Genomic DNA, 27,346 nt, shown 5'->3' with positions numbered 1-27,346 from the left:
ATCTGAGTTTCCTGGTTCCTGTCTGGCAGGGATGAGCAGACATCCTCCCCGCCTTCTCTCCCCAGGCTCCAGCCCCAGCCCCAAATCTCCATGACAACCCTAGACACAATCCTGATCTGCAGGAGGATCTGGAAGGAAGAGCACAAAGATCACTGTGAAGAGACCAGAGGAGCTGGCAAACTTGCCTCTCCTTGCTCCTTGTATCCTGCCAGCCTCCCCACTGGCCTGACCAGGCCCTTATACCCCAGTTTCCCCAAAGACCCCAAACTGAAGATTCTGCAGGTCTGCCCTATTGCTGGGCACAGCAGGGCCTGGATGGAGGCCTATCTTCTGCAGCTGCCTCAAAGGCTGCTCCTGCTGGGGGCAGCTGCCCTGACTGTATCTGCTCTGGAGACCGGTGAGTCTAAAGGGACTTGGCTGGGGTGGGCAGGAGATTCGGGCCCCACCACCCCTAGAGACCGTTTCCTCAATCAGCACTCACCCTGATGGGCTGAGACCCCTTGAGTTGGGGGAGGCTGGGAGAAACCCTGTGCCTAGTCTTGCCTGGCTCCCCCAAGTCTACCCAAACCCCTCTGGAAGACTTGAGCTCCAAGTCACCCAGAAGCAGGAGTCTGGAATGGGGGGGAGAGCCCTCAGATCTGGCAGTGCAAACACTGTGGGCTTCGGAGTCGGACAGCCCTGCAGTCACACACTCACTCTGCCTCCTCCTGCATTTCTACCATTGAGATCGTTGTTTCAACTCTCCAAGTCTCAATTTCTTCAGTAGTAAAAGGGGAATCATAATAGACCCTTGCCCCTTAAGAGAACTTATCGTGCATACAAGATGAGATAAACCACCCAGCCGGTGTGGTCAGTAGTTGAGTGTCCACCCATGAACCTGGAGGTCAAGGTTCAATTCCCAGTCTGGGGACATGCCTGGGTTTCGGGCTCCATCCCCAGTAAGGGGCGTGCAGGAAGCAGCTAATCAATGATCCTCTCATCATTGATGTTTCTCTCTCCCTCTCCCTTCCTCTCTCTGAAATTAAAAAACAAAACAACAAAAAAAACATTAAAAAAAAAAAAAGGTGAGATAAACCATGCAAGACACTTAGGCATCCTGGCCCACTGGAGGTGCTTAATTCACCAGCTCTGCACCTCAGCCTCCACACTGGCAATGCTGCTCCCTCCTGGCTGAGGTTAAATCGGGTTCTTTTAGCAAGGAGAGGGAAAGGCTGGGTGGGCAGGTGCCCAACTGTGTCTACCCCATCCTTAAATAAGGCAGCAAGAGCTTGTACTGCTCTCACGCTCGTTAAATGCCATGTACCGTCTTAAGCACTGAACACATACATGTCCACAGTCCTAACTCCAAAATACAAAAAGCCATGGAAACCAAAATTTGTTCTTAACTAATTTACTGGCAACACCTGACCTGAACTGACAGGAGGCTTTTATTTGTCCCGCTTGGAGGTAAATGTTCTTACAATTGCTCTGGAAAGTGTGATCATGGAGGGCTTGCTCCTATGGAAAATAATACAATAATTAAATAATAATACAAGAGTAAACTCTGTTTTGTGTACTCACTGTAAACCTACTTTTGCCCCACCCTGTATATGCATCTAATCTTTCTAAAACCTGGAAAATTCTGAAACACACTCCAGGGGTTTTGAATAAGACGTTGAGGGCATAAATTACATTTTTTAACCCTCACAAAATTCTGAGATTGCTTGCTCCTCTCCATTTTCCCGATGAGGAACCGGGCTCAGAGAGGGTGAGTGACTGACTCTGGGTCACCCAGCGCGGGAGGCAGAGCCAGTCCCGGAGCTAGCCTCAGGGCCGTGCGTTTCCCCGCAGCCGACCTGGTGGACCTGTGCGGGCGGACGTGGCAGGGGGACGGGCTGCTGCTGCGCTCGCACCCGGCGTCCCGCAGGCTCTACTTCGTGGCCCCGGACACCGACTGCGCGCTCTGGGCGCGGGCGGCGGCCCCTGGCGACAGGATCCGTTTCCAGTTCCGCTTCTTCCTGGTCTACAGCCTGCCCTCGGGGTCGCCGGCATCCCCCGCACCCCAGGCCTCCACCCAAGGGCCTGCCGACGCCTGCGCCCCCGGCTCCTACCTGCAGTTCTACGAGGGTCCCCCGGGAGCGCCCCGGCCCCTGGGCGCCCCTCTCTGCGGCCTCACCATTCCTGCCCCGGTGGTGTCCACTGGGGACTTCCTGGGCTTGCGCCTGGTCACCAGAGGTCGCCAGCCCCGCGTGGACTTCGTGGGAGAAGTCACCTCTTTCCGGTTGGGTAGGTCACGGGGGCCTCCAAGGTGGGGGTAACTGCGGGCCTGGGGCGCCAATAGGGCACTGGACAGATGGAAGGGATTGGGTCCTAACCAAGAGAAGGAGGTGGTGAGGGGTGGCAGGGTTGGGGGTGGTCACAGTAAGGGGCATTCCAGACCCAAAGAACCAACCCCATAAATCTGGCTTCCATGGCTGCGTATATCAGACACACACACTCCCTCACACCACCTCGGACTAACACCCACCCACTCACACACGCTGTACATGTACACAGCTCACACCTCCTACATGTATACTCACAACTCCACACTTGCACACCGGCACTGCAATACACAACCCACACCTCACACCTGCACTCACACACGCAGTTCACATTGCACACACCTCATACACCCACAGTACCACCTTACACACTTCCATATCGCTCACACACGCTCATGTTCACACACGGTCTCCTCTGTCCCGGGCCAGCCCTTCGGATGATTGCAGAGGGGCCTAGTGAGGACTTGCATAACTAAGACAGAAACCCACTCGTGCAAAGAAAGGGAAATGACGTTAATGCCGGTCACTTACTAAGCATGGCCTTGGCCCGTTGCATGCCAGATCTCGGTTCCTCACAGCAGCTCTGCTGGGCCAGTGTCCTCGTCATATGTACCGATGGGAGACAGGCCCAGGGCGGTTAAGTAAAGCAGGCCTCCCTGCTCACAAGAGAAGCTGCAGGGTTTTCACTGCTAGAGTATGTCCTCTCGCTCAAATAGAGTTCAGGGCTTTAGCACCAGCAGTTTCCCCCAGGACTGGAGACACAACTCACTCATGTCACAGCCAGTGTCACAGCAGAGGCTGTGTCCAGTGATGGAGAGCAGATGAGCTGCTAAAGTCTAGAAGATTCTAAAACCATGGAGCTTTATCGCCGTCTTGGGCTGAAAATCCAGGCTGGAGAATTAAACATGGGATGTGATTGTGAGCACTTCGAGGCGAGAACATGGGGGCTCTGAGAGCCAACAGAGGTTCACCAAGAACTAAACCTTGGAATGCCTGGGAGGAACTATATGAAATGTGTATCCTAAATCCTTGAGGCCATGACCCATGGTGCCCGGGGTCCCTTTCTGGCTCCTGCAGGTTCCTATGATATTGTTTTGCAAACAGCTCTCACTGGCTAATTAGAAATCAACCCCTCCTTTCCTCCTTGCCTCTGCTTTTCCCTTCTTCCATTTCTCCCAGTGGCCTTCTAGCCAGGGAGGCCAAAGATGTTGCTGCTGCTCTGTGTTTGGCAGGATTAGGCTCCAAAAAGAAGGTGGTAGTGGGGAAGCTCTTTCACAATTCTGGCTTCCTTGGATCGGTTTTGTCATTTGAATGAAGAAGGCTCATTTCACATCCTTGGCTACATGCACAGTCTCAATCGCTCACACCTGCAAGCACGCCCTGCCCGGCTCATGCACACACCCTTACGTTTACAGTCACATTTGGCTCCCCATACATGACCACACTACTGTTTTCTCTCTCATAGACATCTACTCTTACACCTAAACACCTATATATTAGATTATGCACTTTAGTTGGCAAACGAAAGAAACCCAACTCAAGTTGGCTTATGCCAAAGGAGAACTTGGGGGGTCTCCTATAACTGGGATATTAATGTGTGATTCAGGTATAGCTGGATCCAGGAGTTCAAGTAATGCCACCTGGGCTCTATCTCTTTGTTCTCTCCCTCTCTCTGCATCGTGTGGGCCTGTTTGGCTTCCATCTCAGACAGCTTCTCTTTCTACTTGGCAACAAGGTGACCCTGCAGCTCCAAGTCCACAATTACCCACGCAGCTCTAACCTCAATGAAATAGAGAGCAAGCATCTTTTTTATGGTTCTAGCAAAAGTCCCAAAGTCAAATCTGGTTTGTCATGGCCAGGAGAGGGAATGCCAGGCCCACCTCTGAGCCATGGTGTCGGGCAGTCCCACCTGAGCCAGCTTTTCTCCACAGAACGGGATGCTGGGTGAGCCAACCTGTCACAGCCTTGCGCTGAGTCACCCAATTCTTTCACCTGTGTGCAGATTAATTGAACAAATATTGAGCATCTGCAATGTGTCAGGTGCTACTCTAGGCTCTAGGGATCCAGCAATGAACAAAAGAGAAGCCCCTGCCCCCTCAGCTGACATTTTGGTGGGGGAAACAGACTAAAAGCAAATAGTGAAGTAAATCCTTGTTTTGCCCAGTCCCCCACGTGCTGCAGAGGGACTCAAATCAGGAGCAGGAGGGTGGGAGTCCTGGGGGAGGGGCGGTGTGTGGTTCTCCCACGGATGCTAGGGCAGGGTCACCAAGGTAGTGTTTGAGTGGAGACCTGAAGGGAGCCGTGCGTGACTCTGGGAGGAGAATGTCAGGGGGAGCTGACGGCCAGAGCAACGCCATGAGCGAGGGTTTGCTTGGAGGTGTTCAAGTTCCCTGGGATACTGGAGGCTGTGTGCACGCACACACGCGGACACATGGTCACACCCTGCTTGCCACAGTGTTTATGAGCATGGGACTGAATTCCTACTCTGCTACTTAGATGTGAGCTGTGTGGCCTTGACCAAGTGACCTAACCTCCCCATGCCTCAGTTTTCTCATCTCAAATGGGGTTAATAGCAGCATTTATCCCATAGGGTTATTGTGAGAACTTAGTGAGCTGGGATGTGAATGCAAGAAGTGTTTAGAACCATGCCCCACAAGGAACAGGAACTCAGTGTTAGCTGCCATCATCATCATCATGATTGTGCACGTCTCCCATGAAATTCTCATTCTCTCATCTGCATGCACATGGAAACAGCCTTCTCTCACCTTCCCCATTCCCTCACTATAGGACTGCACATCCTGCTATGTTAGGGGCTGGCCCAAGGTCCTCATAACCTGCCTTCCCTTTTGGCCCTAGGTTTTTGTGGCCCCTACTTCCACTGTCGGAACGGCAGGTGCATCCCCCCAAGCCTGGTGTGCGATCTCTGGGGCATGGACAACTGTGGCGACCGCAGTGACCAGGCTTCCTGGCCACCAGCCAACTGCAGAGGTCAGTGACGGGTGCATCCTGGGCCCTGCTGAGCAGCTAGGAGGGATGCTGGGGCCCAGCTCCCCTTCCCCAGGGCAGGGTGTCAGTGGGGAGGCCGGAGGTAGGGGCATGGCGGGAGTGAACGTGGGGAATCGCTTTAGACCAGAGTATCTGAGGCTCAGAGCAAGTTAAGGCCAGAATGACGCTAGAGATGATCTAATGCAGCTGCTTTCAAGTGATATTTTAGTGGTGGAAGCTTTTCCTAAATGGGAACTTGCACAGAGGCCCAAGACATCAAAAGGAGAGGTGCTCTATTTAAGTGGACTTGGGGGACTCCATGTCCCATTGAGGAATCTTTGACTCTCAAGACTGACTTTGAAAACCATTGATGCTGTCTGACTCACACATTTTACAGATGGGGAAACAGGCTCAGGGAGGAGAAATGCCTATGGCCCAAGGTCATAGTCAGTGAGTGACATAACTAGGAATGACCTCTGAGCACAGAGAGACCAGGAATATCCTTCTAGGAATCTGGAGATGAACCTTCCCCCCAACATGGCCGGCACATACTGTTGAACAAGTTGTTTACTGCAAAAAAGCACCTGGCAGAGGGGTGAGATCCAGCTTCCCAGGCCCCCCCACACTGACCTACCAAGTCACTCAGTCTCCGTGGCAGGTTCCTAGCTGTTCCCTGACCCCGTCCCTGCAGCCCCTCGTCCCTGGTGGTCTCCTTTGTAATGCACAGCCACCTGGAACGTCTTTGAACTCCTTACATAGCCACCTCCCCGCTCATCTCCATGTGGATGTGTAGGCGGCATCTCAAACTTAACTTGGCCCAGAACTGAACTCCTGATCCACAGCTGTCATGGGCCACCCTTTACTGCTTTTTGCCGCTCATAACCAAGCCACTGGTGTCAGTTTGTCTGGTATTTTTCTCAGGATGAGACTGGAGTTGGGGGTCATTAGGAGAAAGACTACAGGGGTAACGTGTCGTTTTCATCACATGTGAAAGGTACATACCACCAACCTGACTCATGACTATGGATGTTGGCCTTGAGCCTGGTTGAGGTCGTGCTTCTCCACTGTTCCTTTCTGCCCCCTTTCCATACCGTCCTCTTTGGGAGGAAGTCACTGTGCATGGCAGACACATAAGGAGCGGGGAGTTAAACTCCCTGGCCAGAGGAGCCACCTAAGACACTCAGATCATGTCACTCCCACGCTCAGAATCCTGTGCTCCTCACTCAAAGACAAAGCAGAGCTTCCCAGGGGCCCATCTACCCTCTTGCTCCCTTGGCTCCTCCACACTGATCCCTAGCAGCTCCTCCCACACTTGTCTTGTCCTGCCTCCAGTCTCAAAACTAGCTCCCTCCTCTGCCTGGAAGGTGTTTCCCCAGAGATTTTCATGTTCATTCCTTTGCCTCCTATGGGTCTCTGCTTAACCCTCACTCTTAGTGAGCTCTCTCCTCAACTCTTTAAAAAAAAGCAACGATGTGTCCATGGATGGGTGAATGGATAAACAAAATGTGATATGGCACCTGGCCAGGAGTGGCTCAGCGGTTGAGCACCGACCTAGGATCCAGGAGATTGGGGTTCGATTCCCGGTCATGGCACATGCCCAGGTGCGGGCTCCATCCTTAGTTGGGGGCGTGCAGGAGGCAGCCGATCAATGACTCTCTCATCGTTGATGTTTCTCTCTCTCTCCCCCTCTCTTTTCCTCTCTCTGAAATCAATAAAGATATATTTAAAAAACAAACAAAAAACCCAAAATGTGATATGGCCACACAATGGAATATTATTCAGCCCTAAAAGGGAAATTCGGACACATGCTATAACGTGGGTGAAAGCTTAAAGACATCCTGGTAATTGAAATAAGCTACACAGAAAAGGACGAGTGCTGTGTATGATTCCACTTACACGAAACCTGGAGTAGTCAGAATCAGAGACTAAGTAGAATAGGGGGAGATAATGGGGAGTTAGTGTTTAGTGGGGACAGAGTTTCAGTTTTGCAAGATGGAGATCTGGAGATGGATGGTGGCGATGGCTGCACAGCCATGTGAATGTGCTTAATGCCAAGGGACTATGCACTTAAAAAAACGGTCAATGGTTTATTGTGGTTTATTTTACCTCCAAAAAAAAAAAGCAACCCTGCTCCTATCCAACATGCCCTGGCCCTTTTCCCTGCTTAATTTTATCTCCACTTGACAGAATTTCTTTTGTGTCTTCTCACACCAAACTGCCAGTTCCACGAAGACATTTTTGTCTATTTTGCTCACTGTTGTATCCCCCAGTCCCTAGAGCAATGCCTGGGTATAGCAGATGCTTGAAAAATATGTCAAATGAGTAGAGGAACGAACCTCTCTCTGCCTCAGCTTCCTTATCTGTAAAATGGGGTGATAAACCTCACTTTTCAGAGTTGTTACGAACTTTAAGTGAAACAGTAGGGAAAGGGCCCAGCACTGAGCACGGCGTTTGATGCACAGAACACACTCAATACGCGCACATCCGCCTTCCTGAGAAGTCTCTCCATTCATAAACCCCAGGCCCTGGAGCTAGACTGCATGAGTTCGAGTCCTCCCCTATCACGTCCAGCTGTGTGACCTGGGCAAGTGATTTAACCTCACTTCCCTGACTGATTGCAACAAACCTCAGAGAGGTTTGGGGAGAATTAAATGAGACATAGTCATGCCTTAGAAGGGGCGGTTCTCAGTGTTAGCTCTGCTATTTCCCACTGCAGGTCCCTCTCTGATGCCCAGCCAGGAGCGGAGTACGGAAGCCGATACCACCAAGCCCCTGACTGTCTCCCCAGCTCTCAGGTCAGCAGGCCCCCTCCAGACTGCAGCTGGGAGCAGTCCCCCAGCAGGCCAGGGCCCTGCACAAGAGGATGCATCTCCAGAAGGTAGATGGCTCTTGTTACCACCTGCTCTCAGTCCTCCCAACAAGATCACACTTGTCTCTCTTCAGGTGATGGGAACCAGACAGCAGACCCAGGCTGAGGCCTGAGTGGACTCTCCCTTTCCTTCCCCAGGTCCCGGGCTGCAGAAGGTAGCACTGGCCTCCTCGCTGCTCCTAGCCTCTGCTGGCCTCCTCATTGGCCTCCTCTGGTGCTGTTGCTCCTCCAGCCAGCCAACCTGCAGGGCTGGTGCCCATGGCCTCTGCCTTAGCTGCACCATCTGTCACACATGTCCTGGCCAGGTGGCCCCTGGGAGGCTGCAGCCAAGCAGGCCAGCCTTCCAGGGTCAGGGAGGCCATCAATAGAGAGGTGGCATCAGAGGAAGGAGAGTGGGCTCTGGGGTCAGATAGACCTTGGGTTCTGTCCCCATCCCCCAGAGGGCTGTCTGACCTTGGGCAGGTCATATAACCCTCTGAGACTCAGTCTGCTCCACTGGAAAGTGGGATGTTCTCTGCCTCACAGGATTGTGGGGAGGGCCACAGGAGGTAACTGGCCCTGTACCTTGCGTGGTGGCTGGCACTGTGCTGGACCTCCATGCCCAGGGCAGGGAGCAGGGGCCTCATTCACTCAAAGCTGCCTTGATTCCCCCCCAGACCTCACCTGCCCTTTGCCCCACCCTCAGGTTCCACAATCAAGCCCTTGTCAAAGACACAGGGGACTGCCCTGGCGGGGATAGCACCATTTATTAAGAAAGATCAAGACAAAGACCACAGGAGGGTCCCTTCTGGACACAGAAACCCAACATCTGGGGGTTGCTGGTGCGGAGGGTGCTTGCCCCCAGTTGGGCCCTCAGGTTCCCAGGTGGGGCAGGGCTGTCATGGCCCCTTCCTGTCTCGCTGTAATGAGTCCTCGCTTCCCCCAACCAAGGCACTAGCTCTTTCCAACCACTGACACCCTTATCCCCTCATGCCTCTGGGGCCTTCACTTCCAGATCAGTGGGGGGTGTGGCAGAGACCCTCTCAGTGCTGGGCTCTGCCTTTAGCAGCTCCTGGTAAGAGCTGGGGTGGTTTCCCTTGTAGCCCCTGAAGGCAGGGGCTCTGGGCTAGGTGTTGGGTGGGGGAATGCAGACCAGCTGGGCAGGCAAAGGTGAAGGTAGAGGGGGGCTGGGACAGGGGCTAACGGGTGGGGGCTGCCTGTCCAATGGTGAGCTGCCTTTTGCTCCACAGTTGGCACTAAAGAGCTTTTGCTACCCAGGCGAGGGTGGCAAAAGCCATTGCGACGCCCTTTGCTCCTAGTGGCTGGTGAGGACCCAGGCTGTACGCTGAGGTTGGGACAAGGGCTGCCCGAGGGCTGTAGAAACGGGCGGCCTACCTCTGGCATGGAGGCTCTGCTGGTGAGGGCACTTCTGAGGCCACTCAGCCACCATGCCTGCCCTTCTGAGGCACCTGCTCCATCCAGCCTGCCCTGTTCCCCAGCCTGCAGCTTTGCCCAGGTGTGTTGTCTGCGAGGTGGCATGTCTACCCTCCAGTCCAGCCCAGGGCAGTAGCAGCAAAGCGTGGCATCGCCTCAGTTTCTTACAAAATATTCATAATAATAATATTAATAATAATAGACTCGATGTTGTGGGGCTGGGGTGCTGCCCAGGAGTCCTTGTGGGTAGGCAGCTGCCTACGAGGGGCAGGGACGCGTGTTGGCCCCCGCCTGGGCGCTGTGCTGCAGGTCCAGTGGCTGTGGGGGAGGGGCGCCGGGGCCAGCAGAGTGCAGCACCAGATTCCGGAGACAGCCCGTGATGCCCGAGGAGAACCTGCCCCCGGTCCGTGTGGCCACGTTGGGGGCTCCGCCTTGGGAGGGGAGAGGACAAGATCTGTCAGCTCCAGGGGCCCAAAGGACAGGAAGGCATGTGCTGTAGCTCTGTGGGAGCCCCATTCTTGTGCCGAGGTCTGAGCCCAGGACTTACCGATGTAGATGCTGCCCTTGGTATTGACCGCCACATTCGGGCCTGGGGACTGGCCGCTGACCAGCTCCTCACCATCCACCTGGATGGAACCTCTCCGGCCCTCTCTGTGGTGGGTAGAACTGGGTCAGGGCCTTCACTACCAATTCTGCATGCTCCCTGACCCAAGACGAATCCCTTCCCTTCTCCACAAAGACTCCCCAAGTCCATCCTTCCCCACTGGATGAGAGATCTGCCCCCCCCCCGGCTTCCTAGCACCCACCCAAGTATCATCCACCCCTAGGTACTTACCCGCCCCCCATGGAATTCTGTCCTGCCCTGAAGCCTGTGCTTGGCTCTCCCCGACCCCGGCTTCAAGTTGTCTCCCCAGAGCCCATTGCCTGCCTCCCCAAGCATCGTGGGGGCCCCTCGTCCTAGTGCCAGGGTGGGCTCCCTTACCGCAGCGCCGTCACCCGATGCCACTCGCCGTCATTGATGGGGTCCTCAGAGACCAGGCGGGCCTCCCCACTGCCCAGCTGGTAGCTGTGGTCACACAGGCCCAGGAAGGTGTGAGGTGGGGCAGGACAGGAGGGAGGGTGGGAGAGGTGTCACTGGGGCACTGGGAGCTGCAGCTTCTTGTGGGAGGAGCCATGGGGTTGACCAGGGGGGAAGCCACTGAGGGGAGGAAAGGGGCCAGGGAAGGGAGAGGACCCACCTGAAGACAAGGTGCCCATCCTGAAGCCCGAGACTGATGAAGTCCTTCCCTTGGCCTGCCTCTCCCACCTCCTGCCAGGGAAGTACAGGGTCTCTGGGATCCCCAGCCTGGAAAGCTGAGGCCCCTGATGGTTGTGGCCTCACCTTTTTCTTTCCCACTGCCCTGGTCATCAGAGGGCTGGGAACACTAAGATCCCAGCTGGACGCCCACACTCACCATGCCCTGCCAGAGCAGGAGGCCACTGGCTGTGCTGGTCCGAACTTCCAGCTGGATGGTCTCAGGCACCCTGGGCAGGCTGGGGTGGGGGGTGAGGGGGGAGCAGGTGAGTCCCAGATTCCCATTCCCCTCCCTGCAACCTGTCCTCTCCCGGGGCTCACAGGCTCTCCCAACACCCATCTCACCTCCTGGAGAAGACGTAGCTGGGGAGGGCTAGGAAGCCACCATCGTCGAAATAGGCTCCGTACTGTCCTGGAGCATCTGCAGGAGAAAAGGGGAATGTAAGGCAGGTGCTCACCTGCTCAGAGTATCCATCTGGCATTGGTTCCCCTGGCCCCACCTCCACCCCGACATGTACGACCAGAGGGCTCTGAACCTGCGGTCCCTGCGTCTCAAGGGGCTGCGGACAGAATTCAGGCGCCTGTGAACTTGGATGGGAAAACATTATGTTCACTCTCATCTCACTGAAATTTAGCAGTTTCTTTAATTATGCATGTAGGCAACAAACTAAAGGAGTAGCAGCAGGACCTGTGACTTTCTCACTGATAGATTTCCTTTACGGATTACAGTAGCTGCAGATATCTCAAAACATTGCTTACACTTACCGAAGTTCTGTTAGCTGTTAGGACCAGCACTAGATCTTGTTGTTTAATGTGTCAATAAAGAAGCACATAGGATACAATTGAGAACATTTAAAACACTTTGATAATCTTATTTCAGTATGATTGGTTTCCTATGCTTTTTTTTAAGCAGTCAGTAGGTCCAGGTAGGGTGAGCAACCATCCCCACTTGCTAAGTCCCTGCCCTGGTTTTAGCTTTGAAAGTCCCGCATCCCAAGGAACCCTTCAGCCCTGAGGAAACTGGGACAGTTGGTCACCTAAGTCCATGGCACCTGAAAGGTTCATAACCTTTGTGTTCCTTCCATCTTCCACATGGGAAGACAGGCTCTGGGGTGAGTAACTTGCCCAGGAAGCAGAAAGTCTGGATGGCAACCTGGACCTTCTGGCTTTAGCGTCCGTACTGTGTGCGGCTCCAACATCCCCAGCCCTACCTGCTCAGACCTATCCCACAGGCCAGCAGCTACAAGGGTTGGGGACACTTTGCCTCTACCAAATGATGAGAGCAGATAACATTTACCACATACCTACTATATGCCAATCACTGTGCAGGGAGTTCACATCCAGCTATAAACATAATTTCATTTAACTGGAGCCTTATAATAATCCTATGACTTACATGTGATATTAACAAAAGCTAACATACACCCACTCTGAACCAGACACTGTTCCAAGCACTTTAAATACATTAAATAATTTTACTCTCACGCAAAATTTTATCCAAAGCCTTGTGGAAGGATGTTACTTCTCTCCATTGTATACATGGGGAAACTGAGGCACAGAGAGGTTAAATGACTCACTCACAGTTACACAGCTACTAATGGCAGGGCTGCCTTCAGAGGCTATGCTCTTACCCATCACACTACTACCTCTCCTATTACATTAGTGATGACTACGAAGATAACATCTATAAAGCAGTTAGCATAGTGCCTGTGAATGTTCAATAAACATTAATTTTTAAGCATTACTACTGCTTTTAAACAGATTGTGGAATCCTTGAGAACAAGGATCCTCCCTTATTCATCTTATATTTACTGCCCCCAGGACAAGGATGGGCAATAGATGTTTGTTGACAGAATGCATGAATGTAGAGGAAGAAACTGAGGTCAGAGTGGTAGAAGGGCCTGCCCAAGGTCACCTAGCGGGTAGTAGACAGTAGGACCCAGCTCTGTGTGGCTTGGCTCTTCTTTATTCTGTCTATTTGTGCCCAGTGAGCCTCTCACATGGACCTGTTCTGCCAGAATTAAAGGTGTGGGGGTAATGGGACAAGGGGGGCTGAGAGACTTGAAGCCAGGGAGGGGAAAAGCCCTCTCAGCTTCTCTGGCTGGCCCAGCAAATACGTACCATTGCCCCCACTGCCTTCAAGATGCCACTCGGACTCCGTTGTGCCATGTCCAGAGCCTATGGAGAAAGGCAGGGTCCAGCCAGTGGGCACAGACACCCGTGGGTACTCTGTCCAGCCCCAGGGCTCCAAAAAAGAGATGGGAGAAAGGCCAGGGCAGTTACCTTGTTCGCAGCGTGGGCCAGAGAAGCCGGGGGAACAGAGGCAGCGGGTGCCCTGGCAGGTGCCCCCATGCAGACAGGGCTCACGGAGCTGGCAGGGGTTCTCCTCATGCTCGCAGAGGTCTCCTGTAGGCCATGGCGGAGGTGAGTGGGCATGGGCTGCAGTTGCTGATGACCACCCCGCACCCCTCCCCCTCCCCTGGGCCTGGGCAGGCTCACACACCTTTGAAGCCGTCTCGACACAGGCACTGAAACTCATACTCGCCAGCAGGAAAGCACGTGGCGCCGTTCTGGCAAGGCTGGCGCTCACACGGGGAGCTGTCGTAGCACTGTCCGACGCCCCGACTGCCCAGGAAGCTGTAGGTGAGGTCTAGCCGCTTTCCATTCACTGACACCTGTGGGCATAGGGACACTGAAGCACTCAAGCCACACAGGAGGCAGAGGCATCGGTGTACCAGCAGAGAGGATGCAGGGGAGGTAGCTGGGAACCCAAGCTGGAGCTGGAGCGGTCACGGGACTGTAGGGTAGGGAAGGGATGAGCAGGAGCATCTACTGTGCACCACCAACGTCCATCAGTACAGTCAATCCTCAGCGCAACCCTTCAAATTAGGAGCAATTACCCCCATCTTACAGAGGAGAAAACTGAGGCTCAGAGGTGAAGTTTCTGGTCCCAGGGGCCTTCAGCTACCTGCAGGTGGAGGGGCCTGGTTTTCACCCCTCCCCTCCCCATTAGTTCTCTGGAAGCTGCTCACCTCGCCAATGCAGCCACGGAAGGGAGTGCTCATGTTGGTGGCTGGGGACAGCTGCACAGAGGGCTCCACGCCACCGAGGTAGAGGAGGGTGTGCAGGTTGAGGCCTTGGCTCTTGCCTGGTGAGGAGCGCAGCACAGGGCGCCCGCTGTTCACCAGAAGACGGCCGTCCTTGTTGAGGCGCTCGGCAGACACACGATGCCAGCGGCCCAGGGCCAGTGGCTCTGTGCTCCGCAGAACAGCCAGCCCTAGAGAGGATGCAGGGGAGGGTTGACATAAGGATGACCCCTGCCCTGCCCCACCCCACACAGGGACTTGAGTAAATAGGGAACTTTCAGCCTCCTGGTGTTCCACGAGGAACCTGAGAGGTCTAGGGACGTGACTAAAGTCACACACAGAGAGGACAAACATGAAGGAACAGGGACTTCAACTGGCTGACTTCTGAACTTATGCCTCTGAGCCTCAGGGCACAGGCAGCCGGGGGGGCACAGAGCTTGGCACCAAGAGCCCATCTGCACTTGGTGTCTGGTACTCACCTGACCCTAACTCGTAGCGGAACTCCAGGTGACCACCAACCATTGCCAGGGACACAAAGTCTTCCACAGGCTCGCGTTTCCCTCCGCTGAACAGCAGGATTCCGTTGGGTGCCAGTGGCTTGAACTCAATGTCCAGGCGTAGCTCATGGTGTGTGTTGGTGAGGGCGGGCAGCACCAGATAGGAGCCAGTGCCAGACATGGATGGGGTGGTCACGGTCACACCTGCAGCAGCCACAGCTCAGCCAGGGGCAGTGGGGATACCAGAGTCCCGGGAGGGGTCCCATTAGCCTCACCCTGCCCACCTCACTCCCTAGTCCCAGAGGCAACCTCTGTAGCTGCACAGAAACACCTGGCCCACCTGGCACTGCAGACCAGGCTGGGAGTATCTCCAATAAGATGGACAACCCTTCTGGGGGCTCTCATGCAAGGGATTCAAGCTGGGCAGAAGCTTGGCCAGGTGACTTTGAGGCCCTCTGGCTCTGGTATAATTTTACCATCCTAGGGTCCAGCATGGCCTCAGAGGGCCCCTGCCTAGCTTCCCCCATTCTTACTGGGATCCCTGGGGGGTCTCAGGCTGGGCTCCCCTCACCTTCCTCACACCTGGGCCCGGAGCGGCCCAGGTGGCAGCGGCAGGTGTAGCCTCGACCATCAGGCCGGTTCACACAGGTAGCGTCGGGCCCACAGGCCTCTGGGGGACATACAGGCCATGAAGAGGACACTGAGGTGACCCAAGGGAAGGTGTGGTCCTGATGCCAAAGGCCTACCTATTGCACCCCAGGGTCCTTGGCTATCTAGGGCTTGGCCAGACTGAGGAGGGGGAATGGATTAGGCAAAGGTGGGGCCAGAGGAGGCTGGGCAGGGGGACCGCACGGGGGGAAGGGAATGGGTGACTCTGTGTGTCCATGGTGTTCTTGAAAGGCTGGACCTGGACAATAGTATGAGGGTGATGAGTGCCTGGGTAGCAGGTAATGGGGTGAGTGCCTTGGTAATAGATGGGAAGATGGTAGATACCTGGATTGCAGTGATTGGGGTGTATGAGTACCGGGGAATCAGTAATGGGGGGCGAGTACTTGGGTAGCAGAGATGGGAGGCAGAGTGAGTATTAGGGTGGCAGTGATGAAAGTCAGCATCTAGGAGGAGGGGTGAGTATTAGGGTAGGAGTGACAGCATGTGGTAAGTACAGTTAGCAGTTGGGGTATAGGCAGATATGAAGGGGCACAGGCAAGTACCCAGGGGTGACAGTGATCAGGAGGGGTGGGCACGCACCTGGGTGGCAATGCAGGGCCTGGGAGTGCTCACAGCGGCTCCCAGTGAAGCCAGCCGGGCAGATGCACACGTAGCTGCTGCTTTCCGAGTCCTGGCACCAGCCCCCATTCTGTAAGGCAGCCCCCAGAAGTCAGGCCGAGAACACTCTGGCCCTCCCCCACTACCCACAGGGCCCTGCTACAGCTGAGGGCAGTGGCCAGGGGCAGCCAGGTGGCATGTGAAGTGTGGGGTTACCTGGCAAGGCTGCTCCCGACAGGTGGGGCAGTGGGAGATGCCATGTGCTGTGAGGTTGAGGTCGTGGAAGACAATCTCTTCACCCTGGATTCGTAGCTCCCGGACACAGCCTGGAGGGGTGGGCAGGTGGATAAGCAAATATGGGGGTGCTGGGAGGCTGGCCCAGCCCCAACCATACTCTGCAGGCTCCCATGGGCTCTGCCTGCCAGCCAGGTAAGGCCTGGCCAGGGCTGGAGATGGGGAGGGGGCTCACCTATGAAGCCGCTGCTCAGCCCCGCTTTGGGGATGGCACCATAGTCAGGGTAGCCTCCCAGGTAGAGCTCCTCATTCAGGTCCAGGCCCTGGAACTTGCCCTGGGGAGTGGAAAGGTCAGGAATGGCAGACAAGCTGAGTGGAGGTAGGGCGGGGGCTCGGAATAGGGGGATGGGTTGGATCTCACCTGGGAAGTCCCGTTGACTGGGGCCAGACTGCCCACAATCAGGGAGCCCTGGGTGAGGCTGCGCAGCAGGGTCACGGTGTGGAACTGGCCCAGCGCCAGTGGTGTGGGGTGGCGGATGGTGGCCATGCCTGAGCCTGCGTCAAACCTGCTCCAAGGGGCAGGGCCAGGGCAGGAGAAAATGGATGTCTGGTTTGTAAGAAGGGCTGGGCAGGGGGTCCAGCCTGGGCAAATTGACATCACCATTCCCTGTAGTCCTGTCCCTGCCTTGTCCTCCCACCCCATTACCCACCCCCAGCTTGCCCCATCACTGCACCTTCCCTAGCTCTTCTCTTTTCCCCACACCCCTTCCCTGGGAGCTTATCCAGAGCAGCCCCCGGGTTTCTAATTGCCTCTGGTTCCAGGGCCTTGCAGCCTGGCACCTGGCCTCACTGTTCCTCTGAGATCAACCTTGTTTCTTCCCTTCTTTATGGCTGGTCTTCCCCAACTAGAATATACATTCCCACAAAGGCCAGAACTTGATCTGCTTTGTTTATCCTTGTATCAGTGCCTGGCACATACATAGCAGGTGTTCAGCAAATAACTGTTAAATGAATGAATGAATGAATCCTGGACTGCAGCAGTCCCACCACCTAAGGACACACTTAGCATCACTGAAATTCTTCTGTGCTAGTCTCAGGCTGCTTCCTCCTCCACCTGGCTGGCATACTGTGCCTATTCCAGCAGACCCGGTGGTTACCGAGGGTAGCGGCCACATCCCCTGCCTCCAGAACCTCCATGTACAACTCAGCCCAGAGTGGTGTATGTCTGACCAAAGCCCTGCAGTCTAGTCCCCCAGCTCCCTCCCCTGTAAATGGAGAGGGTGAGGTTCTCACCGGAACTCGGGCCTTCCACCCACGAGGCCAAAGGAGATGAAGTCGGGCAGCCTGTTGGCCAGATTGGTGCGGCTGCCTGGGATCCGCTTCTGTCCGTTGTACAGCAGCATCCCTGGGAGGGCACAGCTGTGTAAGGGCCTCCCCGCCAGCTGCGGGCTCCCTGTCTGCCCAGCCCAAGAATGAACCACCCAAGCTGGTAAGCCCTCCACTCTAGCAGCGGTCCCTCCCTCTGGCACACCCCACACAGCCAGAGCCTTCCCACTACCTCAGGATGGTGCCCTAAATAGAAGGCCTTGCTCACAGCTCCTAGAGAGACACTGATGTGGCTTCACTCACACTGTAGGGTCTACCTGAGCGAGGTGATGGAGGCAGACACTCACCCGAGTAGAGGAGGAGGCCTGGACAGTGCAAGTCAGAGCCCCGCAAGAGGTGGGAGGAGACAGATGAGAGAGAGAGAGAGGAAAGGGTGAGAGGTGGAAGGAGGGAAGACAGAGTGGAGGTAAGAATAGGAAGATGGGACAGGAGGCCTGGGTGTCGATGCACCAATGGCAGAGGGACCATGAGGAGGCTCAGATGGGAGATGTCTCAGAGGTGGGGATGGAAAAGAGAGGAGGCATGAGAGAAGGCCCAGAGGGGAGGCCCGGCAGGCCTGGCTGTACTGGGACAGGAAGGTGAGGAGGACTGGGGGCTGCCAGGGCTCATACCATGATGGCAGTTACACCAGGAGATACCCCACCCCGGGCCCCCCAAATCAGCTTCTCTCCTGCTCACCATCAGCTGAGTCAGGCCGGAAGGTGATCTTGATCTCAAACTTCCTGTAGGCATCCTTGATGGTGGGCAGCGGCAGGAAGGAGTGGGGGGTCTGTGTGAAGTAGGGCACCACCCGCTCTGTGGGCAGAGCACAGTTAGAGACGATGCCCACCAGGCAGTGGGCAGGGCATTGCTGTCCCCGGGGGGTACTGTCTTACCTGGTACCTGCAGATTGGCAAAGGCTTTGACCTTGCCCTGGCGGTTAGTAGCAGTGCAGACGTAGGTGCCTGCATCCTGGGGTTGAACTGAGGGCAGCAGCAGCATGTTGTTCTCCACACGGCTATTGGGTGGCAGGTTACCATCCAGCTGCAAACACACCCACACTTTGGACCCTGGCCTTAGCCTGCACCTCCATAGGGTCTGTCTCCCATGTCTTCCTCAGGCCCACCCTCAAATCCTGAGTACTCTGTGCCAAGTCTGGGCCAGGTCCTGGGGCCACTCAGGCATGTCCACTGGTCCCCTGCCAGGCATTTTACCTTGCTCCAACTGATATCAGGAGTAGGGTAGCCAGAGGCCATGCAGGGGAAGGTGGCTGCAGAACCAGCAGGCACACGGACCTCTGGGGGCGTTGAGATCTGAGGCAAGGCTAAGAGGGAGGAAGGAGACAAAGACCATCAGTCTGATGACAGCAACCATTTGTGAGCCCAGCCGCCCAGCCTATGCCCTGACTTGTTCAGTCCTGGCTGCACAGGTGGAAGCGGACAGAGCCAGGTCCATTTGACTCCACAGCCCAAGACTCTTCAACGCACCTGCTAAGAAAATGGTGCAGCCCTTTGGGGACCTGAGAAGAGGTAGGTACTAGGGAAGTGTGGGTCAGGAAGTTAGGGGACAGAGCATACAGTTTGGGGTGAAAAGGAAATGACTTTGAAAAAATCACAGCTTTGTGCCTGCCCTGCATCCACGGCCCTTGTTTTATTCTCCGTTGTGTCTGTTTGGTGTTTACATGTCTCCACCCTCAGATTGGGCTGTAGGTCTCCCTCACTAGAGCAGGTGCTCCAGTAGGTAAGGACTACATATCCGTTTTCGTCTTGATGCCCCTTGGTGTAGCCTTTTCCCACAAGTTCCAGCCTGCCCCAGAGGAACACTCACTTTTATCCCCGCTGCCACCACTATTATGACACCTGCCCCTTAAATACACAAAACTAAAAATTCCCAAGAGAGTGGAAAGGAAGAGTAAAGCAGGCAAGGCAGGAGATGGCAGCATGGGAAGCCCCTGCCATGCTCCCCAACCCCTGCAGAGGTCCCTGCCAGCCTTCACCTTGCACCAGCAGCAGCACATGGGACTGGGTGGTGCCGGCAGCGTTGGTAGCGGTGCAGCGATACTGTCCGGCATCGGCCAGCTCCACATGGGCAATCCTGACAATGCTTCCGCTCTGCATGATGCCAGGCCGCAGTCGTCCTCCAACTTTGCTCCATGTCACTTGAGGCTTGGGGTCACCCATGGCCAGGCACTCGAACTCCACAGCATGGCCAACCACCACAGTCTGCACGGAGGTCCGGATGTTGATGAGCACTGAGGGCAGGGCTGGGGGGAGGAGGCAAAGGCAGCATGAAGCCAACCTGCTGTAGGCCTTGCCTGAGGATGTGGGAAAAAAGTGAGCACTGGGCCCCAGGCATTCATTTATTCCTTCATTCCCTTTTTCATGCACTCACTCACTAACACACTCACTAGCTTGCTCTTTTCTTTATTCCTTTACTCACTTGTGTGTCCACTGCCATTCTTCATTGGTTCGTCTGAGCACCCACTCCACCCACACCCCTTCTTCCTCCTTCCCTTGCAATATCTGTCACGCCCCTTACTCTGTGCTAGACACAAGCAATATACTATCAGGTCATTCTCTTTATTCATATACATTTAAGGGGCTTCCTGGGGAACATGGTTCCTGTGCCCCACATCTCTGTCCCCTGCTCTTGGCAGAGGCCTGGTGCTACCATCTTACCTTGGACAACTAGCTGGGCACTGGCCTGGGCATGTCCCCATGGTCCATAGGCCTGGCAAATATATGTCCCTTGGCAGCTCTGGTCCAAGTTCTGGATTCTGTAAAGAAAAAATAATAAGTCATCAGTGAATAAAAACAATTGATGAGAATGCTTTGCAATTGCATGGGAGTTCAAAGCCATCAGAGATCAGCACATGGTGCCAACTTCATAGCCCAGTAACCATGTGAGGTAGGTAGGCTGGCAGGCAGGGTGGGTGTCACCACGCTCATCGTAGACTAACACCTTATGGTCTAGACTCAAGATAAAAGTTATCAAGTAGCAGAGCTGAGATCTGGGTCATGTGTCTATATCTAGCCACAGAGCCCGTTCTCTTTCCTCTGTACAATAAAACAAATATAGGCCACTATTTACTAAAGGCCTTCCATGTGCTAAACACTGTGTTAAGTGCTTTAGATAATTTTGGTCTCATATAACCCACTATACAGCTGAGAACACTGAGGTTAAGAGACATGAAGTGACTTGCCCAAGGACACTGTTTCATGTGGAGCCCCAAGAGGGCAGATATTCTAATAGCCCCACTGTACACCTTGGGCTAAGGTGCCCAAGTTCGGTCCTGCCCCCATCTCCACTCACCGGAGCACCCCATCCTGCACACTGTGGCCAGAAGGCAGCTGACCCCCTTCCTTGACCCAACGGAGCTGGGTATCTTGGTCGTTAGGCACAGCACAGTGGAACTCCACACTGGCCCCTATGCTCTTGGTTTCCAGCTGAGGCGTGACCTGGACAGTGGGTGTGGATCCTGCTGGGATGGCGGTGGCAGGGAGAGAGCCGGAGTGGCCTGCGGGACAAGTATGAGGTTCTGTGTGGATATGGATTTGTGTGATCCCCAGGACCCAAGGAGCCCTGATCCTAATATTTAGGGAATGTTCTTCTCCTGGTAGCTTCTCTGACCAGAGAAAAAAGACCTTTCATTGGCAGATTCATTCATTTGCTCACTCATGCAGTCATTCAATCAACACATATGAGAGCCTGTGGGGCACTGTGCTTCCACAGGCTCTTGTCTAACCTAGGAGGATCCATGGCCATGGGGAAGCACCTACATGTCCTTCTGCAGGGGATAGATGGGGTGGGTGCAGATATATATTACCACCATTTACTAAGTGCCTACTGTGTGCCACGGGCTTCCCGTATGTGTATCTTTCTAAGTCAGCCTATGTGGGCTCCCCACTTTACAGGCAAAGAAACTGAGGTGTGAGACAACTTGGCCATGTCTTCCCACTGTCAAGTGACCAAGCTGCCCACTGAATCCAGGCTCCTTTGTAGCCCAGGTTGTTGACCAATGGGCTACATGCTTTTCCACTTCTAGAATTTGGGGCCAACAGCACTCATTTGGTCTTGTGTAATTGATGGAGGAGACCATGGAGATTGGATTCTTTGGAGATCCACTGAACCCTGAGCATGCCAGGGGTGGGTGCTGCCCTGTGGCACATGCATTGTCAGCACTGTCCAGCTTTTACTGAGCCCTTTCTGGGTCCTTTGGTGGACAAGCCCAGGGCCGCTGAAATGACTGTATCCAGGCCCTGCCCTAAGCATCCTTAGTCTGGCAGGTGAAGTCTAAAGGACTTATGTAAAAAGCGCTTGGCAGTGTGCGGTCAATGCCAAGGGAGAGATACAGCCATGAGAGCTAGAGGTGCTGAGAACTCAGTGATGGGAGTCTTCCTGGAGGAGGCGGGCCTGCTTCAAGCCTTGGAGAACAGGGGAAAAAGGAAGGATTTCCAGGTGGGGTAATGGAGGGAGGTCTTTGTGTCCTAAGTGGGAGTCCCCAGGTCCCAGTTGCTGGGTGAGTAAAGGGCCTGGAGGAAAGCTGACCCCTGTTGCCCAGCCTGAGCTGGTTGCTCACCTTGAACATGCACCAGGGTGAAGGCCTCAGCCGAGCCCACCTTGTTGGTGACCTGACAGCGGTAGCGGCCTGAGTCCTCAGGGGCCACAGACTCAAAGTGCAGCACCTCGTTCCTGGCCGTCACCCTCCTAGGGAGGCTGCCACCCACGCGGCTCCACTGGAAGGTGAGTGGGGGTGTCCCATGAGCCAGGCACTGCAGCTGCACCGTCTCCCCTGCCCTCACCGAGGTGTGTTCCGGGACTGTGGTGGCATACGGTGGGCCTGGGGTAAGGGGACATAGAGGTGGGGGTAAGGGGTGAGAACAGAGATCAGGATGAGAGCAGGAGACTAGTTCAAAGGACCAAGGAAACTGAATGATAAGCCCCAAGGACTAGGGATGAGGGGGTCAAAGGTCCCGGGAGGGAACGTGGGCTTTAGGCTAGGGGACGCTCTGGGGGCCTGAGGTGCACGGGACCTTCTGGGTAGGGTTCCTAGGGTTCCGTCCAGGGTGTAGCCTGGGGATGCGGGGGCTGAGACCTGCATGCAGTACACACAGGGTGGCCCAAGGAGGGCGGATGAGGGTCTTACTCTCCACATGCAGGAGGATGGTGGCTTCAGCATGTCCAGCAGGGCTAGTGGCATTGCAGATGTACTGGCCCGAGTCCTGCTGGGCTACCCGGGGGATGATCAGTGTGTCACCTTCCAGCTTGTGCTGCCAGGGCAGTGGGGAGCGCAGCTTAGACCAATGGATGGTGGGCATGGGACTGCCTGTGGAGTAGAAGACGGTGGAGGTCACTGGGCTGCCTCAGGGATCAGCTGGGAGTAGGGATGGTGAGGAAGGGACCTGGGTGATCTCGCCCCTTCATGGGGGGGGCACTAAGTGGGCACCTCAACAATCACTGGGAGATGAAGCAGCATGACACCATCTTCAGATTTCTTGCATCTAAAATTCAAGCCCCAGGGCACCACTGCTCTGCCTGCCCTGTGTGCCAGCCCCTGTCCATACCTGTGGCTGAGCAGCGCAGGGTGGCCGTGTGTCCAGCTTCCACAGTCAACTCAACTTCTTCAACCTGGACCTGTGGGGCCCCTGGGGTCATGTTGCCCGTGTCCACAATCACCTCCACCCGCTTCTGTGCTGTGCCCAGTGCATTCTGAGCTAGGCACACATAGGTACCCGCATCTGATGGTTTAGCTGATGAAATCTGGAAGAAAGCAAGGAGGCTGGTCATGTGCACACTGAGAGGGGACCTTGGCATCAGCCCCAGCTCTGCCTTGGCTTTACCTCTTTCCTCTACCCTTCCCTTTGTTTTTAGCTTTCCTATTTGACTGGCTGCTTGAGAGCAAACACTCAAGACATCCCATTAGTCCATCTATCCACTCACCCATCAAACCGCCCACCTATCTATCCATCCATATACTCACCCATCTACCCACCTCCCCACCCATTCACCCCATATCTTCCTACCTATTTTCTTCTCTCCTTTCTTCCACTTTCCTTCCTTCTTCCCACCCATCTTTGAGTCTACTCACCATCTACCTATCCCCTTCCTCCCTTCTCTCTCCATCCATTCATCACCCGTCCGCCATCCAGCATTCTTCCCTCCAAGCATCTGCTCAAGGATGGGCCCTGACTGGGCCTTAGATCCAGAGATAAAACTGCTCTGGCCTCCGCCAGGAGAAGCCACGCCTCACCTGTAGCACCGTGTGGCTGTCCACGAACCCAAACATCTGCTGGTCCAAGTTGGTGGGGGTCCCGATCCGGGTCCAGCGAGCAGAGGAGCGGGGCTCCCCAGCGCTGACACATTCCAGGGTGATGGCCTTTCCCACTTTCACTCGCACAGGACCCTCGGGCAGCACAGACACCGTAGGGGGCCCTGTCCAGAGGAATAACACAGCTGATATACATGCACGGCTCTGCTGGTCATGCTCACTGTCAGGATTTCATTCTCAGTAACTACCAGGTAGGTACTTGTCTCCCCACTGCACAAATGCGGAAACCAAGGTTCAGAATGCCCAAGAGGGAGGCAGTGGCAGAAGCAGGATTTAAACCTAGAGGTTCTGAGCTTGGAATCGGGGCTGGAAACAGGGAGGCAGAGCCCGTGGGGTTGGCGCCTCTCACCGTGCACACTGAGGTTCACAACGCTCTGGGCCACGCCGTAGGCATTGGAGGCCACGCAGCGGTAGGCACCGTGGTTGCTGGGCCGGGTGCCCACAATGGTGATGATGGAGCCATTGGGGCTGATATGGACGTTGTCTGTGGGGTTGGCATTGGGGAGGGTATGGTCAGTGAGGGTGTCCCATGCCTTGGTGCTGCCCACGCCCCTGATCCCTCCAGCTTGGGTGGTCAGCTCACAGGGTCACAGATGGCACATGAAAGAGTCCTTGCAGACTCCTGGGTCCAGTCCCCTTTACCATCCAGATGAGGACACTGAGGCCCCAGAGGGGAAGGGCCTTACAGGGTCACACTGTGAGTTTGGTGCCATCCTCAGCCTCTGCCTGTCCCCCAGTGGTGATCACTATGCATTCATACCTGCCTCCAGCCCCGCCCACCCCACCAGCTCACCCTCTAGCTCTTGGTTCCGAGTCTTCCACTCAAGGGTTATGGGGGCTGCCCCATCGTGGATGAGGCACTTGAAGCTGGCATCCTGGCCCTGCTGCACTGTGCTGCTGGGTGGGTCGATGGAGATGACAGGGCTATTAAGGCCTGGGGGATGAGAGGTGCAGAGGGCGGCTCAGCAGGGCTGGGTTGGCTCAACCCCTCTGCCTCAGCCCCAGAGTCTCTCCTCCCTCCCCTGCCCATGGCATCTGCCACACTCACGGTAGGAGGAGCCCGCACTAGGTGGGACAGTGACTGTGAAGGAGGCCTCCCGCTCGGGGCCTGAACCGCCAACTACGCGGCACACGTACTCGCCGGAATCGGCAGGGGAGATGTGGTGGAGCCGTAGCTGGGAGCCGTGGGTCTGTTGGAGCAAGGATGGGGCAGCCATCAGGCCAAAGCACTTGGCCAAGTCCCTAGGCCTGGCCATTCCAGTGCCCAAGAGTTCTCCCTTGGGTCTCGGAGCTCAGGGCTCCAGCTGATAGATGAGCATCATTCACAGAATCCTACACATCCAACCCACCCACTCTACAGAGGAAACTGGCTCAGGAAACAGTTCAGCCGCAGAGCCAGGAGAAAAACTGGGTGTCTCGACTCCCAGGCTGGTGAACTCTTCCCCCAAAAGAATTTTCTTCCCTGGGGTCCCCAAGCAGGCTGGGGTTTGCATGAGGTTTGGGGTGCAGAAGGCAATTGCAGGTCAAACCCTGCCTGCCTGGAACCACCCCATCCTGGCCCCTGTACCTGGTGCTGGGCGGGGAGGCTGCCCCCGCGCTTGTACCATGTGACCTGGGCATGGGCCTGCCCGGGAACCACACAGTTCAGGTCCAGGGTCTGTCCTTCAGCCACGTGGGAGGAGGAGGCCTCAATGTAGATTGGCTGGGCCAGTCCTGGGGCTGTGGGTACAATGGGTGGGTAAGAAAGACAAGGCTCCTGGGGGTGAAGGCAGGGACCTATGGTGGGGGCAGTGAATGCCAACTGGTCCTCCTGGAGGTGCAGTGGCTTGAGAGTGGCTGACATGGCTGGGCACCATTGACCAAAGAAGGGTCTCTATTCCCTGGGGGCCAAGATGCCATGGTGAGACTCGGCGCTAGACCCTGGTGGTTGGGGGAGCACCTGGAGAACCTGCATGGAGCCGAGCTCCAGACCCTGCTGGGAGAGGAGGGAGGAGCAAGGCCAGAAAGGGCCCCCGACAAGCCAGTGCCCAGCACCACCCACTGTTCCCATCACTCACCAGGAATGGGGCCTGGGCTGGAGGCCTCAATTGTGACCAGGACAGAAGCCTCCAGGGTATCTGAGTTGCTGGTCACTTGACATGAGTACTCGCCAGAGTCAGCTGGGGACACGTGGTTCAGCCTCAGCAGGGGCCCGTGGACCTGGCCAAGGGTGGGGTAAGAGTGGGGAGAATGAGCTAGGGGCCAGTGGCCAAGGCCTTCAGATGTCCAAGCCCTTTGGTACCTGTACCCCAGGACTGACATGAACAGTTATGCAGGCTGCACCCTGACATCAGACATTGTGGAGTATGTTTATTATGACATTTTTTCTGGAAGGAGGAAATCCAGTCTTGAGTAAGAGCTGTCGCCTTCTAATTCCCAACAAGGTGCTGGGGGGGAGAGTCAGGAGTGGCCCTGTGTGCCCAGCCTGTTGTTGATTAGTTGACACCCAGTGATCTTGGGGCCACCTTCCCTCTGGGGCTGGATTCCGACAGGCCTGCCTGGGCAGGGGTTGGAGTGGGGGGTACCCACATCTTGCTTTCTCCAGCTCCCTTACCTGGTGCCGGGCAGGAAGGCTGCCCCCTCGCTTGTGCCACGTGACTTGGGCATGGGCCTGCCCAGGCACCACACATTTCAGATCCAGGGTCTGCCCTTCGGCCACATGGGAGGAGGAGGTCTCAATTCGAATGGGGGGGGTTCTGCCTGGGGCTGTGACACAGGTAGAGGTCAGTGAGCTGGGAACCCCACCCCTGTGCCCTCAGCCCCTGCCTGGATGCCCAGATGTTCAGGCCAGAGACCATGGGGAGGTGACTTCCATTCCCCCTTTCCCATTCTCCTGAGGGCGGGAGCAGCTAGGCTGGTCTACGGGTTAGAGGCACCTCATTTTCCCAGCCCTGCCCCAGACACTGGTCCCACCATCTCCTCCTGTGCTCCCAGCACCATTGGCAGCCAGGGCTCAGGGCCAGGCACCTCCACACAGATCACTGATGTTTCCTAAACTTGAGCAGTGTGTGGCTAAGAACTCAGACTCTGGGGCTAGACTGCCTGGGTTCAAAACCCAGCTCTGCCATTTATTAGTTCTGTGACCTTTGGAAAGGTGCTTGACCTCTCTGTGTCTCAGTTTCTCCATCTGTAAAATGGAGAGAGCAATCATACCTACCTCTAAACATTATTGTAAGGATGAAATGAGTTAATATGGGTAAATACAACATTACTTGTGCTATATCATGTTTATTACTTCCTCATGCACTGTTACCATGATGTCTGATGTAGCCATGTGCTCCCCGTGCTGTTCATTACATTACATTTTCCTTTTGATTGACTCACTTTAAAAAACCCTTTAATACTTAGCTCCATTATAGGTCATAATTTCCATGAAATCATGACAGGTCTGATATGTTGCCCTTTTCCCCCTAATATACCACTATTAATATAGAAGATGTCTATTAGGATGCCACCTAAAATCACCCTCACATGCCCCCTAGAGTTCCTTACAGGTACACTTCCAGTCTTTAGGGAACTCAGGTAAGTCTTGCAAGGGCACGACTATCTCCACTTTACAGACGAGGAAAGTGAAACACAGAGAGGAGAGGACTGTGCAACATCTCAGATTGTGGACAGAGGAGCTGGAACCCAAGCCCTCACATGCCAGACTCCAAAGTCTGTGCTC

The 27,346-nt window shown here is 55.3% G+C and overlaps 2 protein-coding genes across 2 annotated transcripts in view; one reads left to right on the top strand and one right to left on the bottom strand.

Moving 5' to 3' along the window:
• The first annotated feature begins 315 nt into the window (after positions 1–315).
• On the top strand, positions 316–8,909 carry LDLRAD2 (low density lipoprotein receptor class A domain containing 2). The gene is made up of 6 exons (XM_087820480.1): positions 316–397; positions 1,831–2,265; positions 5,160–5,291; positions 8,005–8,166; positions 8,296–8,371; positions 8,843–8,909. The coding sequence occupies exons 1-6, from the start codon at positions 316–318 to the stop codon at positions 8,907–8,909; spliced, it is 954 nt and encodes a 317-aa protein (XP_087676606.1).
• Positions 8,885–27,346, bottom strand: part of HSPG2 (heparan sulfate proteoglycan 2) — a 96,782-nt gene continuing 78,320 nt past the window's right edge. Inside the window, exons 70-102 of the mRNA XM_087820175.1 lie at positions 26,234–26,385; positions 25,698–25,839; positions 25,208–25,359; positions 24,689–24,830; positions 24,434–24,574; positions 23,990–24,124; positions 23,563–23,744; positions 22,877–23,072; positions 22,459–22,638; positions 21,892–22,152; positions 20,625–20,829; positions 19,991–20,088; positions 19,309–19,575; positions 18,527–18,636; positions 18,209–18,356; positions 18,012–18,128; positions 17,241–17,352; positions 16,369–16,513; positions 16,183–16,282; positions 15,930–16,039; positions 15,696–15,804; positions 15,019–15,117; positions 14,430–14,651; positions 13,897–14,141; positions 13,368–13,539; positions 13,148–13,270; positions 12,986–13,042; positions 11,210–11,285; positions 11,025–11,103; positions 10,809–10,879; positions 10,553–10,636; positions 10,118–10,221; positions 8,885–10,001 (exon numbers count right to left, since the gene is read on the bottom strand). Of these exons, the coding sequence (XP_087676301.1) occupies positions 9,829–10,001; positions 10,118–10,221; positions 10,553–10,636; positions 10,809–10,879; positions 11,025–11,103; positions 11,210–11,285; positions 12,986–13,042; positions 13,148–13,270; positions 13,368–13,539; positions 13,897–14,141; positions 14,430–14,651; positions 15,019–15,117; positions 15,696–15,804; positions 15,930–16,039; positions 16,183–16,282; positions 16,369–16,513; positions 17,241–17,352; positions 18,012–18,128; positions 18,209–18,356; positions 18,527–18,636; positions 19,309–19,575; positions 19,991–20,088; positions 20,625–20,829; positions 21,892–22,152; positions 22,459–22,638; positions 22,877–23,072; positions 23,563–23,744; positions 23,990–24,124; positions 24,434–24,574; positions 24,689–24,830; positions 25,208–25,359; positions 25,698–25,839; positions 26,234–26,385 (4,709 nt within the window). The 3' untranslated portion in view covers positions 8,885–9,828. The remainder of the gene's footprint in view (positions 10,002–10,117; positions 10,222–10,552; positions 10,637–10,808; positions 10,880–11,024; positions 11,104–11,209; positions 11,286–12,985; positions 13,043–13,147; positions 13,271–13,367; positions 13,540–13,896; positions 14,142–14,429; positions 14,652–15,018; positions 15,118–15,695; positions 15,805–15,929; positions 16,040–16,182; positions 16,283–16,368; positions 16,514–17,240; positions 17,353–18,011; positions 18,129–18,208; positions 18,357–18,526; positions 18,637–19,308; positions 19,576–19,990; positions 20,089–20,624; positions 20,830–21,891; positions 22,153–22,458; positions 22,639–22,876; positions 23,073–23,562; positions 23,745–23,989; positions 24,125–24,433; positions 24,575–24,688; positions 24,831–25,207; positions 25,360–25,697; positions 25,840–26,233; positions 26,386–27,346) is intronic.

Source organism: Miniopterus natalensis, chromosome 9 (genome assembly GCF_054644295.1).
Source record: "Miniopterus natalensis isolate mMinNat1 chromosome 9, mMinNat1.hap1, whole genome shotgun sequence".
Lineage (NCBI taxonomy): Eukaryota > Metazoa > Chordata > Mammalia > Chiroptera > Miniopteridae > Miniopterus > Miniopterus natalensis.
The sequence above is the reverse complement of the archived record's forward strand: the minus strand, read 5'-3'. Positions and strand labels throughout refer to the sequence as shown.